This window comes from Copadichromis virginalis, linkage group LG13 (assembly GCF_057382275.1).
Source record: "Copadichromis virginalis isolate Kocher_CV1m ecotype Utaka linkage group LG13, C_Virginalis_male_GT1.1, whole genome shotgun sequence".
Classification (NCBI taxonomy): Eukaryota; Metazoa; Chordata; class Actinopteri; order Cichliformes; family Cichlidae; genus Copadichromis; species Copadichromis virginalis.
Genome location: NC_140630.1, coordinates 22,284,658 through 22,300,753, shown reverse-complemented (window position 1 = coordinate 22,300,753; position 16,096 = coordinate 22,284,658). Strand labels below are relative to the sequence as shown.

The 16,096-nt window shown below is 39.6% G+C and overlaps 1 protein-coding gene across 3 annotated transcripts in view; it reads right to left on the bottom strand.

Annotated features, from left to right (window-relative positions):
* Positions 1-16,096, bottom strand: part of pde10a (phosphodiesterase 10A) — a 66,460-nt gene that overhangs the window by 40,910 nt on the left and 9,454 nt on the right. Inside the window, exon 1 of one of the 3 annotated variants that reach the window (XM_085478036.1) lies at positions 6,988-7,117. The exons of the other annotated variants lie outside the window; for them this stretch is intronic. Coding sequence (XP_085334162.1) covers positions 6,988-7,051 — 64 coding nt within the window. The 5' untranslated portion in view covers positions 7,052-7,117. Of the gene's footprint in view, positions 1-6,987; positions 7,118-16,096 lie in introns of those variants that run through there. 3 annotated transcript variants of the gene reach the window in all.

The following is a 16,096-nucleotide window of genomic DNA, read 5'->3' as shown; positions in this document are numbered from 1 at the left end:
TGGCTACAATGTAGCTTACCATCACCAGTGTGTGTGTGAATGGGTGGATGACTGGTTGTGTAAAGCGTTTTGGGGTCCTTAGGGACTAGTAAAGCGCTATACAAATACAGGCCATTTACCATGTTCAATAGGTAACAAAAGCAGTGATGAGCAGTCAGGGCCGAAACCTCCGTTCACCTGTTCGTGTTTCTACTGTAGAATCAATGTAGCGATTCTTTTGAATTCTCTTTGTGCTGGTTTTCATCTATTGTGTTGTTGGCATTGTGTTGACACCTAAAAACTTCAAGAAAGATCATCTGTCTGTCCTTATTAGGATTGGTTTATACTGTTAACTGGTTGTTGTAAGAATGCATTTCAAGTCATCTTCCGGCGTAACAAGAACGTATTGAGTAGTGTAACAAATTACTTTCTCTGGCAAGTACTTTAAAAATATACTGCAATACTTTTAAGAAATGTAACAAGTAACATGTAATACATACAATGCAATAATTTTCTTGAACAATGACCCCAATAATCAGATATACACAAGGCCAACCAACCAGTAACCGGTCTGGTGTGTGCTGGAAATCAGCAGATTCCTGGTTGGTCGATCAGTGACACCAATATTTTTAGCTGAATTATTATCATTATAAAGATTTTAATTTTTATTTATCTATTTTTGCTGCCCGGAGCCATACCCACACATTGGTACAGCACCCTGGTGATGTGGGTGTGGTCTAACTGATGTTAAGTGGAAGAAACCATAACCATAATTTTTCTGTTGGAGAATAAGAATTAAAATGAATTTACCCAAATCAACACAAACACTCCAACTAGAGCAGGGCGATATGACCAAAAATATTTATCACGATATACATTTGAAAATTTGCGATAACGATATAACTGACGATATAACTTACACTAGACAAAATACTTTACAACTCCACAACTATATTAGTGCAAAAAAAAAACCCCATCAATACATTTTCACTTAAACAAGCAGGTGTTTTATGTGAATTAAAGTTATATAAAAATTTAACAGTGCAAATGCAAATTCCTTGCTGACAGTTTAACCAAAAGGCATTTCCAGGGGAAATTGGCCGACATATCCTCAGCATAATATCCACAAAACTTAAAAAGAGGTTATACACACAATACGGTAATATTATGTTGAAGCACAGTACGTATCGCTCCGCCAGGCTCCTGACTACGATAGCTGTAATGCTCCGACAATCCATCAAGCAGTCCGGGTTCGTAGCTTAGCAAAGTTGTACTTAAACACGAACCATCCATCCATCCATTTGCTTCCGCTTATCCTTTTCAGGGTCGCGGAGGGCGCTGGAGCCTATCCCAGCTGTAATGGGGCGAGAGGTGGGGTACACCCTGGACAGGTCGCCAGTCTGTCGCAGGGCCAACACAGGGACAGACAACCATTCGCACTCACATTCACTCGCACATTGACACCTAGTGGCAATTTGGATTATCCAATCAACCTATCCCCACAAGCTGCATGTCTTTGGACGGTGGGAGGAAGCCAGAGTACCCGGAGAGAACCCACGCAAACACGGGGAGAACATGCAAACTCCACACAGAAAGACCCCGGCCTGATGGTGGAATTGAACTCAGGACCTTCTTGCTGTGTGGCAACAGTGCTAACCACCTTTTCAAGCGCCGTGTACCACATAAAGTCGTTTCGAGGTCAGTAAACACAACCAGAATACATACATAAGGCCCATTGGATTATAAGGGGCGTTGTCGATTTTCAGAAAAATCAAAGGATTGATTTTAAGTGTCCCGTATTTTCCAAAAAACACGGTAATAACGACGGCCCGCTAGCATGCTCTACTAAAAATAGTGCTTTGGTGTGTGTCTGACGGACGAAAGCTAAACCAGTTCCACACCACTGAAGTTGCAGCATTTTTACAAACCAATTCTGGTTCATCCGTTTCATTCAACGATTTGCTTTCGCCGCCATGCTTTTTCCGACGTGTGCGTATGAAAACAAAGGCACTGCGCATGCGCGTTTTACCCATATCCTATCGCGATATTTCATTTTTCTATCGTTGCCCAAAATTATACCGGTATTACCGTGAAGGGTATGATATGGCCCAGCCCTAACTCCAACTATAAGAGGCAGCAGGAAACTAACCAATGACTGTTCTCTGAAAAGTCTATAAAATGATTTTTTTAAATGTTTTGTTCTTTCGGCAAAGTCTCTTGGCTTTCACCAAGTTAGTGAAGCTCAGACAGCACGTGTAGTTGTTAATTATTTTCTTCATATTAAGAAGAATTCTTACTGCTTGTAAAGCTGAGAAGCGAGCTTGTTATCGGTGACTGAAGGAATGCCGGCAGTACACCTTGATGTTTATAAAATGCTCATAGCACAATATCATTATATGGTACCTTTAAAAAAATACATTAATGATCAGAGTTGCTCAATTGTATTAAACTGGATCTGAAAATGACAATTTTTCAGAATCTATAAAAATATTTGCTACGATGTACATGATTTTTACTGTGGGTTAAAATGTGTTAAAATATGCGTTTGGGTTCGAAACTTTTAATCTGTCAAATAAAATCATTATAATGATAAAATGAAATGACCATTAACAGGTTATCTTAATTTTTTTTTGACATTTCATTCATTTCTTTTCCAAAAAGTTTCCATAAACAGGAGAGCTAATTTGAGGTGTGAGGGTAAGGATGAGTCAATCTATCTATCTAACAAAGCTTTTCAGTTAAGACATCACTCATGTTTACTTTTATTTCTTCTTGATTATTATTTGGGTTGATCTGTATTTTATACAAAGGAAGGTGGTTACTTTTGGGTGAAATTGTTTCTTCTGGATTAATATTATCACCTCTTTTCACTCTCTGTTATTACTGTTATTATTACTGGCTCTCTTCCACAGTGTGCCTTACATCCTGTCTCCCTTTCCTCACCCTCAACTGGTTATTACCCATGGTTGACTGTCCTTTTATCAGGAAAAAGTGTGTGTTTGTAGGGGGTTTCTTCCTGTTAAAAGGGAGTTTTTCCTTTTCGCTATCACCAAGTGTTTTGCTCACACGGGGTCATCTGGTTGTTGGGGTTTTATTTCTATTATTGTAGGATCTTTACCTTCAATATAAAGTGGCACTATATAAACAAAACTGAATTGAGGTTTATTTGTATTTTATGCAAATATGAGGATATATATTTTGAAAAGTGCAAAATATAGGAATGATTGATTTAAAAACAAATCTTGTGAGACGCTGCTTTTTTTAAAAACTTAATAAAGAAACTGACATATAAAGAACAGAGGATCATTTGCAGAGCTGTTAAAAACAACATTCAGCTGCACTCTGTCTTATCACTCATCTTCATTTCCCCACGATTAAGCAGCAAGCTCTGGGTGTGACAGAGCCTGAACTGTGTGCCTTCAGCACTCCCGGTCAGATGATGTTGAGCAGCGGAGCCAATGCTGATGTTTAGTGAGCAAGATGCTCCTCCTTCCCAACACATAGATGAAAAACGCACATGAGAGAAAAAGGGAAAAGACCACTTCTCTTCAAGTGCACTCCTTCTGGCAGAGAGTCAAGGGCAAGCTGCCAAGGTAGTACTTTTCACTTTCCTGACATGAGGCTGAGGCAGGAAAGAGGGGATGGGGGGTGGGGGCTGCTGGGTGCGTGCGTCAGCAGGTCCGCCTGGGACTCCCTTGCCAGGAGGTACGAAGAGCATGTGGTTCTTATCTTATCTATGGGAGGGCTGGAGCACAGCATCTAACACTGACATTCAGTGAGCAAGTAAAAAGAGCGAACACTGAGAATGAAAACACTTTGACTCATCTCCCACTGTTCACCTCATTTATTCATTGAGCCTGAGCTGCCGAATCTGGGTATGTGTGTGTGTGTGTGTACTTATGCAGGTGGACGCACGCAAATTTCACCGCAGCCAAGGGTGAGGTGACTAGTGAAGTTAAATCAATACACCATTCAGAGAAAAGGTGTCACATAAAGAAAATGCTGTTTCACGGTGGACTTTAACTGCTGCTCCATCAACTCCACAGACACGCCCCCAACGGCTGCACAAGCATGCAAGCGACTGAGAGACAGAGAGGGAGATTTCCATGGAAATGTGATTTGCACTTTTTCCATTACCATGGTCCAGATCATTAGACAAAAAAGGGGCGATAAATGGCAAATTAAGATGCAGATAAGGCGTGGGGCCCTTGATCTACAGCCTAGCAGAGTGATAACAGGCAAGCCCTCAAACCACTGTTACAGAAACGCAGCTGAGCAGCCTTCACATTCAAGTTTGAAACTAAAACCTTTCTGGTGTATTCACTTTTTTTTAAATAATAACTAAATGTGAACAAGAGGCAGCGTCACAGTTTCATAATGAGCTGGAGTTGCTTTCTTAGTCCCACCATCTTGCCTGAAGTAGTGGTTTGATTTAGCAATGCCCTCCCCAATCCCCAAAACTCCCCCTCAGAGAGCCACATCAGTAATCAAGGGTCATGTTCCCCACTCCACATCTGGTCGATGCTGAACTCTGCAGCCGTTCTACAGAGGGGCCAGTGGGGACCCGGTAATGAGAACCACAGATTCTTGCATCTTCTCCAGCGCTGTGCTCTTTTATGAGCCTTGACACAAAGACAAGCTGTAAAGAAATCTACACGCATGTGGCCTTTTCCCATCCTCTCAGATACCAACCCATGACAAGATGACAAGGGGTCAATGGACGCCTTGAGGAGAATGTCATCTGTTTCACTGCTCAAGCGGTGCACTGTGCCCTGGCACCGATCCAGTCCTGCACAAATCGCGTTATAAAAAAAGGGTTCAAACGCCATAACAAGCTAATTTTCTTTGGCTTGAATTTCCAGAGAGTTTAAATCAACAGTGGAGACAAATCACAAAGAGAAACTATTTGGCATGTGCTCGATCCAAGTCTGGAATTATTTAGTCATTCAAATTTAAATGCTATGTTCATATTCCAGTCATACCAAGCACTACATGCATTTATAGATTTAGCAACTTTGCTGGGAGAAGTCCTCACCGTGAAAGAGTAGGCATGTGGTGGAATAGGAAATGTCTGGTGTGAACACTTCCTGCCTGACAATATGTCCTTCTTCACTAAGTTAAGCAATTTGTCAACAGCCAATTGGGTTTAAAAAAATGCCTGAGAGATCATATTAGTGCTAGCCCAGTTTGACCTTGATGCACTGACCACAGCTATCTGCAGCCAAAGAAACACACATCTGCGCACACTATAGCAGATTTCCTCCAAGTCAGCTTACAAACAACTATAGGAGTCAAAGGGCAGTGAACAAGCCAACGTGTTGTCTTGACAAACTGAGTCTATCCCTTCAGGACGGACTGGTTTTGCTGGATGGTCCAGCAACAGGTACCATATCAGTAATGACAAATGATAGGTGGACAAACATACCATTGGCTTCTAGAGAACAAAAGAACACTTTTTCTTCCACGCAGAAAAACATACAATGTGCAGGAGCCATTTAAAATGATCTATCACATGCTTAACATTTGTAGAAAGCGCTTCATGTAAACAGTGGTAGAAACACAAGCTGGGAAATTATATGTGTCTGCATCAGTGGAAAGGAAAACATGCAGGGAGAACATAAACGGAACATCAAGTTAATCCCGGATTAAACCCAGATTAATCGACGGTATTTGAAGAAATGAGTTATATACCCACATGGGCGTCTAAGCCGGACACAGAACTGGTTGGCTGATAACTTTTTCTCATGTTTTGTTTTCTATGAGAATGACTTGTTTATTAAATTATAATATACAGTACACATTAGAGCAGTCAAGCTCTATAGCAGATATTACTTTAAGATACTCTGACACCCGCAGCCACCCTCATATGCTGTTGTTTTGTAAATCCAAAAAGGGCAGAAGCTTTGTTAAATCTGAAATTCTCGAGTATGAGGGCAAGATACCTACATACTGTACCTCAATGCATTCCACAGATGCTCACTGCTGTGTCTACACTTCAAGCATCAACCTGGCTTCAAACTGCGAACTTCTTATTACAGGTCTTCACTGAAGGTCCCTGAAGGCGCATAAACTGAAGTTATCCATGGGTCACACAAACAGTGTAAACCCCAATCAGCAGAGAAACAAATGACAAGAAGTTCCCACTGTAGAATTTAAAAGATAAGCAGAGAGAGACTGAAAAACAGCATGCACAAAGGATGTAAACTCAGCCCTGAGACGCATGGACATGCTAAGGAAACAAATATAGGGGATGAAAACTGTAGTGACAGAAAAGCAAACAAAACTAAACGAATCCATTCACTGATCTTACACCTTGTTTTGCTAATCCTGCCATCTTTTTCAGTGACAGTAATATGAAATTGTGAGCATACCTGACTCTGGTGTTTACCATCACACCGCACTTAAAACAAATTCAAAACAAGTGAAAAGAAAACGATAATAAATGTTAGAATGGGAAAATGATTTACCACAGCACTGGTATAAAACCATCGATGACTACATAAATGCTAACTACATGCGTGCGATAACTTAAACAGCAATCGTTTTTATATTTTTATAATTAATTTGCAAAATATTTATTCCGAAACCACATTTTAGTGCCCTACTCGCACTTTCTTTTTTCGCTTCATCTCATGCTGTAGACTTCGCTTTTTTCGATGCCATGTCTTACCGGACAACTGCTGACTGTCCCCTCTACAGACCAGCTTAATCTTTATTTAAAGTCCCTGCAGAGACAGAAGTGATATTTTCCAAGTTCGGTTCTGCTTGACCCTCCAGCGGAGTCCCCACCCATCTAATTCATCTGCCATTCATAAAGTTAGGAAGACAAATGGGCAAATCACACAGCCTACGCCTGCAGCACCAGAACAAATAATAGATGCCAAAACTAGCCCGTGTTTTCTTTCTTTTTTTGGCCGTCTACTGCACAGTTTGGTCAGGTCAAAGCGGTTTTACTTTTGCGTAAAAATTACTTTACGCACTGGAAATTTCATTAGGAAAAATACCTACTTGCACCCAGGAAACAGTCCGTTAACCTTCTGAAACAGCTTGTGGAAGTCGGACCATCTTCCATGTCGGATTGTGAGCCCAAAAGGAGAGAGGAGCCACGGGGAAAAGTGCGCCTCTGCAGCTGCAACTTGGTGCGTCTGAGCGAAAAAAAAAAAAAAAATTCCCCAAACCCCGAAACTATTCCAGGACGCCTTGATGTGATGATGCCTTCAATGCTTGAGATTGTGCGCGATTTAGGAAGGGCAAGGAGAGCAGTGTGGTGCCACCCCCTCCACGCTCCTCCACCGGCGCTATGACCCAGCACCGCTGGCCAAGGTGTAGCTACAGTCGATCCGCCTCCTCAGCGTGGTGGCTCCGCTGTGGATGTGCTGCAGCAGCAGACTGAAGGGAGCAGAGACGTCGACGCATAGACACAGAGAAATGGGAGTAGGCACACACACACACACACACACACACACACACACACACACACACACACACACACACACACACACACACACACACGGGGAGAGACGGTGGCGCGATGCTGTCAATTCATACACAGTTTTCCTGTTTGATTTTCAAAATAAAACGGCAAGCGACGACTACAGGATTTGCCTAGGGAGAAAAAATATCTTTATGTATAATGTTCAAGATTTTAATACAAGTCTGCGGCATATTCACGAAGAATAAGCGAGCATCAATACTTCCGAAGACTATTCATCCAGGAAATCTCTACAAAGTAGTATTTTGAAGGGTCAATAAAGCTGTTTCCGGTATTTTTGTACCCATTTGACACATTTGGGAGGCACTGCTGTTCTTTTTCCTGAATTTGGCTGCGTAAAAGGGGCCGAACCATATGCCCCGCGCTCTCCAGGGACACGCTGCTGTTTCCTGATCCACTATTCAGTGGTCAAGGAGGAGACAGTGACAACCTCGAAATTACAGCAGGCAGGACAAAGCAACAGAGGGTTTACTTTAGAATACTGTGAATGAAAAGATGTAGCATGGTTTTTAAAGCACTCGGATTTACGCAGTCTGAAGTGTCTTGCCAACGTGCCCTTTAGCAAGGCAATGAATCCCTTCCAGCCCTTAGTCTTTAGGACTGTGAACTAATTAGCCATGAGTGTTAAAAACAAGGAAGTAGAAGGAGAAAACAAGGAAATTACTTTGGGTGTTACCAAACCAAATTTATGAATGGCTTTGTCCAGAAATCGCCTTAGTTCAGATCAGCCTGAATGAGTAAAAAGCAGACAGTGTGTTTATTTTAAAAACTAAAAAAATCATTTCAGGACATTCTTTCCTCCTGGTGCATCAGTCAAGACTTTTATTCAACTTAATGAAAAGTTGCACACAAATCAAATCGTTTTTTGCCTGAATGAGAGAGAAGTGCAGTCTAAACATTGATCGCTCCAAGGTCTAATTCATGCCGTATCTCACTTTAAGGTTTTACACAAGGTTCTTTCAGTTTTTGTGTGGATCACTGTTCATACTTTGGCTCCTGACTTCAAATATCCGCACAGTCTTGCATTTAATAAAGGCTTGTATTCAACCGATTTATTTCTCCAGTCTATCTCTGTTGTACATTTACATAAATTATAATTGTAAATATTGCCTTCAACTGGAACAGTAAAATAAATCAATGTAGTACATTCCTTTCGGAAAGGCCCAACTGCAAATATCTGCAAAGATCGCACATCTGCAGTCACACAGAAATATTTAGACCTGCTCACTACAGCCTTTTAGTAGAGATATAATCTTGTAACTATAATGACCAAAACCAAATAACAGGATTAAAAGTAATCAAATTAACCTCAAATTCAGTTTAACCAGATGAACGTTTTTCATCTCATCTGATGACGAGAGAGAGAGAGAGAGGGAAAAAAAGAGCAATGGAAGTTTAATACACAAACACATCATAAGAACTGTGAAAAATATTTTTGCCTTTCAGTGTTAAAGGTTATAATTGTCTCAGTTCATGCTGGCAAACTTACAACAGTAGAACATTTAAATCAAAATCAAGTGTTAAAATCGAGTCAGAGAATTTCATGTATTATTTTCTCTGATATCTTTAAGGACACCAATTGTTCGTGTTAATTTGCACTTCTTCAATAAACTACACTATCCACAAATATACTGATTCATATTAAATGCACAGAACATTCCAACACTTAACAGCTTATATGTTTATTAATAATGCTTAAATAGCTAATCTGTCTTTCTCCCTGTGTGAATAGTTGCGGTGAAGTTACCAGAGCAATTCCCAAATGAAGTGAGCCTCCTATCTCTATAACCTTTGCATATGTGTGCTTGTGCTATCAGCACTCGGAGCACCTAAACAGCTTTGACTCGGCAACATGATCCAGCATAAAGTGTGCCAGACTCCCTCATGGCCACAGCGTCACATACTGATCATATCAAGCGAGAGAGAGAAAGAGAAAGAGAGCTTGCAAGCTGTGGCAGGTTACGTCAGCACCTGCTCTATCAATCACAAGCATTCCTACACTCTCAAGCAGCTGGTCCATTCAGAGGTCACGTATAACATAATGAGTTCATTCCGATACACTCCTTCTGATGACAAAAATCCTCAAATGTGGAAAAAATGAGAAAACTGATGGTGCCTTTAATTCTTTTTGCAGAAAAAAAATATTTTTTTCATTTAAAAAAATCCAAATCCAACATTATTATTTAAGGAATTTTAGAAAATCCACAAAAATGAAGGGAAACAATTAACATTCAACACATTGCTAAATTCTTATTTAATAATACATGAATATATTTAAAATACTGTTTCACTCAGGGAAGACCACACAGAACACGTTTCCATGCATAATCTTTTGTATTTAGAGTTTTTATTATCAAAGTTTTCTGGAAATGTTCAAAAATGTGTCGGATGTTACAAGCAAACAAACAAATGAACAAAATCAAACCAGAGGAAGCTAAAAGAGCTTTTTAAGCTCCTTTAGGGCTAACTCTGCACATCCTCTATGGCCTTAAAGAAGCTTACATAGAAATGTAGGTATTAAACAGATACTTGAAAATGTTCGCTGTGAAGTTCATGACTGGAGGGTTTATGAGCTTTTGTGTGATGGTTACAGATTTACTCGCAGTAAATCACAAAGGATGCAGCAGGTCCGTCTGTGACCCAGCAGTGAACCCTTCTGATCCGCAGCTCTCCAAAGTGGCGGAGAAACCGTTTTCACATGTGATGAACTATTGCATAACAGGAAGTAACCGACCAGCTTGACCTGTCGAAGCAAACGGATATTTTACCTGGATTAAGATTAGTTCTCTCAGGATGAAATACACCTAAACCACAGCCTTTAAAAATAGCTAAAGGCAGGAGCTCAAAGGTGAGTTGTCTTAAAGAAAGATGTATTTTTTTTGCATATGATTAAAAACTGTTAGAATTCTCAAAGTTTGAGAAAGACCCAAAAGACACAGAAAGATCTGGGGGGAAAAAATCTTGAGCTATCAGATGTTTCTTTTTACTGCTTTAAGTATTTAAGGTAATCTGTATTTCATTAGGGACACATGGTTGGTTGTGCCACCTCAGATTTGTCGTGGTTAAGTAAAAACTAGAAAAGTACACCCATTAATCTACAACTACAGTAATATTGTAGCATCGCGTGTACCTGTACAGCTTCTACGTTGGTGTTAACACATTTTAATACATAATTCCTGATAACGTCTGTGTAATGGAGGAATTCATTTATTAATATCCTTTACTCTTAGCAACACCATGTTTAAAAATCCTGTATTAGTGCTTAAGTAATACTATATAGGTATTACAATTAAAAATGTACTATTTACCTTATTATTTATTAGAGGAATATTAAAAGAAGCATAAAGTACACATTATGATTTTATACCTTTAACTAAAACATTTAATTTGTTTTTGAATTTTATTTTATATAAACTGCAATTTAGTGATTATAAGTATAACATTGCATGTTTAAATTATTTTCTTTCTTCTACCGGTGTAGTCATATACTGTCATATTAACAAGATATTATCTATGCAAAATTGTAATTTCTGAAATATTAGTCAGCATTTAGTCACTATTTTTGCACCTGCCAAATAGTTGGTGTCTATTTATTTCCATTCAATAGATAGTCATGTAAAGTCTGTTGAAATTGGTGGAAACAAGAACTAATGTACCTGAAATTGAAGCGATGTAGTTGAGTTACAACATAGTGTTAGTCTGGAGCATGTAAAAAAAAAAAAGAGAAAGAAAGAAAGAAAATTAAGGAGGTAGGAGAGACTGATCAAGTTTTTTTTTCTTGTTTGTTTTTTTGTTGTGGTGAAGAACACAGATGAACACACAAAATGTCAGTGAGCTTTCTCTCTTTCCTGATGTCTATCATTCTGAACAGTGAGTGCACATTTTTCTCACTGTCAACATCTCCTGTCCTGCAACCACCAAATCCCAAAAGCTCGTGTGAATGGATAACATGTGTGTAAAACAAACAAAAAAAACAAAAAAACAAAAAAAGAGGAAATCTGAAAGGTGATGATGAAAGAGGTTGAAATCTGATCTGTCCTAATATGAGACTTGTGTGTCACACGCATAAGATAAGACTGGCTTTACTATTGTCATCCTGGGGTGGGGGGGAATCAACAGCTGACTGAAGGGTGAGTGAGTGGCCCACAGCCATGCTCAACTGTTCTCCCCTCTCGGCTGTTTTTAGCAAACATCCTCTTGATGACTTCGGCCTGTCTCCCAGCATAAGAGCTGCACATCTTCAGACGTGTGCGCGTGTGTGTTCTCGTTCACACACAACCTTACACCCCTACACCCACATTACAGACCTCATCCACTTAAAGCACATTTCTAATTCAAGGCCCTGTACAAGCTTTTCCCCACTGCACGCACACACACACACACACACACACACACACACACACACACACACGAGATTTAAGTGAAACATTTACAGATCGCATGCAAACATGAGCAAACACACACACACACACACACACACACACACACACACACACACACACACACACACACACACACACACACACCATCATCATCATCATCATCATCATCATCACATGCGGCAGGCACACACCACAGAGACTTCCAGTCCCCTCCCCCCGACTGAATAGTCTGTTCTGACAATCCACAGGACAGCCGGAGCATTGACGTCAGAGCCAGGCCCATGAAAATACAGGGTCCCTGGGGGGGCTGAGGGAGTTATGCACATCTTCACAGCTTGGCTTGCAACTAGTTCAACAACCAAAGAGCATATAACTGCCTCTGTTTGCTCTTATTTGCTGGAAAATGCAATAACAGAAATAAAAGCTCCACGTTTACACAAAGCCTGGCATGCACAAATTTGCATGCGACTGCAATGCGGCTCATCTCAAATGTGACGTCAGTGGACATCATGGCACGGTGATCCATTAGGACAAGTGTGAGATGTGCATAATTTAGGTTAATGAAAATACAAATCACAGCACATCATTACCCGCCCTCTGTCGTCTTAATCATTGCCATTTATGAATAACTGCTGTCAGATAGCAGTATATTACACGTACCCAGAGGAAAGGTTTGTTGCTCGCTCAGACATCCTCACTGTCCCAAGAGAAAAGATGACATCTTTGTTTATCGCTCAATGTTCTGAAACTCGGTTCTGTTTTTTTCTTTTCCTAAGGCATCATTAGGACATCGAGGCCATTAATCTCATTGTTCCCTCTTATTCTAACCTCTCCTTCAGTTTTTCTGAGACTCTCATAGGCGTAGTTAATGTCAGCGTGTGTGCAAATACAAGTTTGTGTTGCTTGTGATCTTAGTTATGTTTTTGCCTTTAAAGAAAGTAAAAGGATTCTGTGCATATGAAGAAAATACGCTACAATACACTAAAAACCTTAACAAATTCTTGTTCAACTTTATGGTAAAATAACAGCAGTAGAAAAACACCACTAGACCACATTCAGTATATAAAATTACCAGTATGGTTACAGCACTATAAATTTAGATTAACAATAAAGGCCTTTATCTCCTACAATAGCGTCCACTAAATAATAAAAAATGAAAAGTGTTTGTTATTGTTTAGATGCACATTGTTTAGCTTGTAGCTTGTCAGAAATCAGCCCATTGTCACTTTTTCTTTTCCCCAAGAAAAATGGCAACCACGATCCACAATAGAGAGTACAAAGAGGAATGGGTATAGTAGTGGGAACGCTTTTCAAAGCATTACATGTTGGTTAATTATTCCTCACTTAGACTACATGTATATCAAGTGTGAAACTAGTGAAAATAGTATATATATCTATCCACATCCACAAGGGTGGTGATGTGTAGGGAAGGAACAGACTTTTGCACTGTGCTGATCTACTGGCCGGTCACAGGTGAGTGGCTTCACAGTGCAGTGGTTTACACATTTGTGTAACAAGTACAAGATCATCAGTTCACCGGGGGACATAAATCCCATTGTGGTTGCATTTTGTGTAATTAAAAAAATTTTTGCCACATCAAGCATGCTGGGCTACCTGTGGTGGTGACCCACTAACTACTGTCTGACAAAAGTTTAACCTTTTTATCTGATTTAAAAAAAAAAACAAAACCCACTGATGGACAAACATCAGTGCTGCTGAATACATTCAAATCCTGGAAAACATACTAAGCAGCGGGTTCCCATACCAACACTGTCATAATTTGCCCATCTAGTTGCAAGCACGTATGAGTTCTGTGAAAACTGCCACATGGATCGGACTTGGGCATTTAGAATTAGTAAGGACTCTTTAAAGATTAGAGCAGAAAGTGAATACAGCAAGTACAGGCTGCCTGCATGTGATATCTCATCTGTGTGTTGGAAGGATCCTGCCCATGTGGAGATCATATTGACAGGAAATTGCACTGGAACCATTAAAGGCAGGCAGATTTCTCTGTCAGCGTCGTTGTATTAGTGGAAGAATGTGTAGAAAGGACAGCAGTAATTACATGTTGTGTTCACAAGTGTCCACTTATAAAACTTGGCTCTTAAGCTCCTTGCAAGTCCCTCCCAAAGAGGAAAAGTACTGTCTTGTCAGCAGCAAAGAGGAAGAAGTGGTGAAAGATGCCTTTTATGGAATCACTGTTTTTAAATATATGTCCACAGGAAGCTAAGAAGGACGATGCTCCAGTCTTCATTTTGTGTGGTGCTGATTAAATACAGTCCCGTTTTTTCCTTTAAAGCATTCAGTTGCATTCTATTTTGGTTACTCTCTACATGCCAAAGGTGTTTTAAATTTAAAGAATAATAAAACTATGCAACTGAATTGATTAACTGAAAACTCCATTTCAGTGTGGGCGTGCCATAGTGCTTCAGTGAGGCCCTTTCTTCCAAATACGCTGACATCTAAGTGTCACCTGCAGCACGGTGAACTTTCCTGTCTGAATTGTCGTAACCAATCTCCTTTGTGAGGAATTCTCTTGTCCGATTTTCTTAGTCATCTGCTTTTTCTTCAACTCATTCAATGGATAAAATCAATTTTTTGTATGCAGACACTCATTTGCATATTGTGACTTCTCAAATTTAACAGTTATCTGGTCAATACCCAATCACTCCAGCTCTTGCAAACAACAACAGTTGCAATACATCAGTAGTAAAATCATTTTTTCTTTCTTTTTTCTTGAACCCAGTTTTACTAAATCAAATTTATAGACCAAAGCAGCTGATCACAAGCCCGCATACCCAGCCTAAAAGATTTATGTTTATAAATCAGATCATTGGATCAACACACCATGTGATCTGACTGTCACTCCTGGCATCCCTGCAGCTTTGTAGCTTTAGTTATTGTTATTAACATTACAATGTTGTTATTAGCATAACATTGCAATCACTGAAATAAATGCCAAGATCCGGGAATGCAGTAGAAAAGATAAGCAGTTAGACAATCAACGAGGGTTTATACAGACTGGGAATGCAGTCAAATCTAAACCACCACAGAGGTTAACATAACATGAGTGCACCTAAAATGTCAGCAGTAGTTTGCAATTACACACAAAGTTCTGTGAATCCTTTTTAGCAAGCAGGTCAAAGCAAAAATCGGAACACTGTGAAAAATATTTAGAAGAGACAACTGAGGCAAATATTTAACCATTTGCCATGTTTTCTCTTTTTATACAATTTTAGCTAAACTGTGCAGAGTTTTTTCCCCCACATTTTGCCATGTGGAAACCAGAGAGTACATTCTTATCACATCCAAGAGAATCAATAGTCAGTGCTGGAAGACACAAACAAAATACCAAGAAAAGAAAAAAAGAGCATTGTTTTAGTTTATATGATTTCCTTATCTACATGTAGGCCAGAGGTTAGGCTCCCCTGGAAGCTGATGAGTATTCTCGTGCATCGATACAACCAGTGTAGACAGTTAAAAAAAAGCATTGAGACATTAGAGATGCTGGTTTGTAAGGCAGCAGTCCGAGCAGCAGAGTGTACTCAGACTGCAAAATGAAGTATTTCTAAATTCAGAGCAGTGCCAGAATTCCTCTGCCTAAATTCAGAACGTCACAGACGATGTGGGGCAGACCTCTGAAATGTACAAATTTGCTGTAACTGGCCACGCAGCATTACTGCTCTGCTCATTTCTTTTTACTTCAGTAAAGAAATTCTTAAGACCAAACTTGCGATGTCTTAATAATTGACACATTAAAGAGATGAGTGCAGTGTGCCACTTTTTCCACCATCTCTTCTCCCTTTACAATTTTAGAACTTTTGACTCTTGATTTAATTTGCTAAAATTATTATTTGTTTTAACTTTATGTGTTCATTTGCAGAAGGAACCGTAATTCAGACATTTTTTTTTTGTCAAATGAACAAAAGACTTGCAAAAATGCAGCGAGTATGTTGAATCTTTCTCCAGTCTTTTGTTTATTTAAAGAGTACTTGATGGATAAAATGCAATGATGTGAATACATAATGAACATGTTCCACTGGACATTTCAACAGTCTTATAGCAGACTCTAACAGTGGAAGCTTGTTTCTGCTGCCGTGCCTCATGCTGACAAATTTAATGTGACCGTATAACACCTCCTATGCTCTCAGTAGCACACTGTGATCCAGGCCTCACACTGCATAATTAAATTTGTAAAAAAAAGAAAAAGAAAAAAGAAAAAAAGGTTAATATAAGACAATTT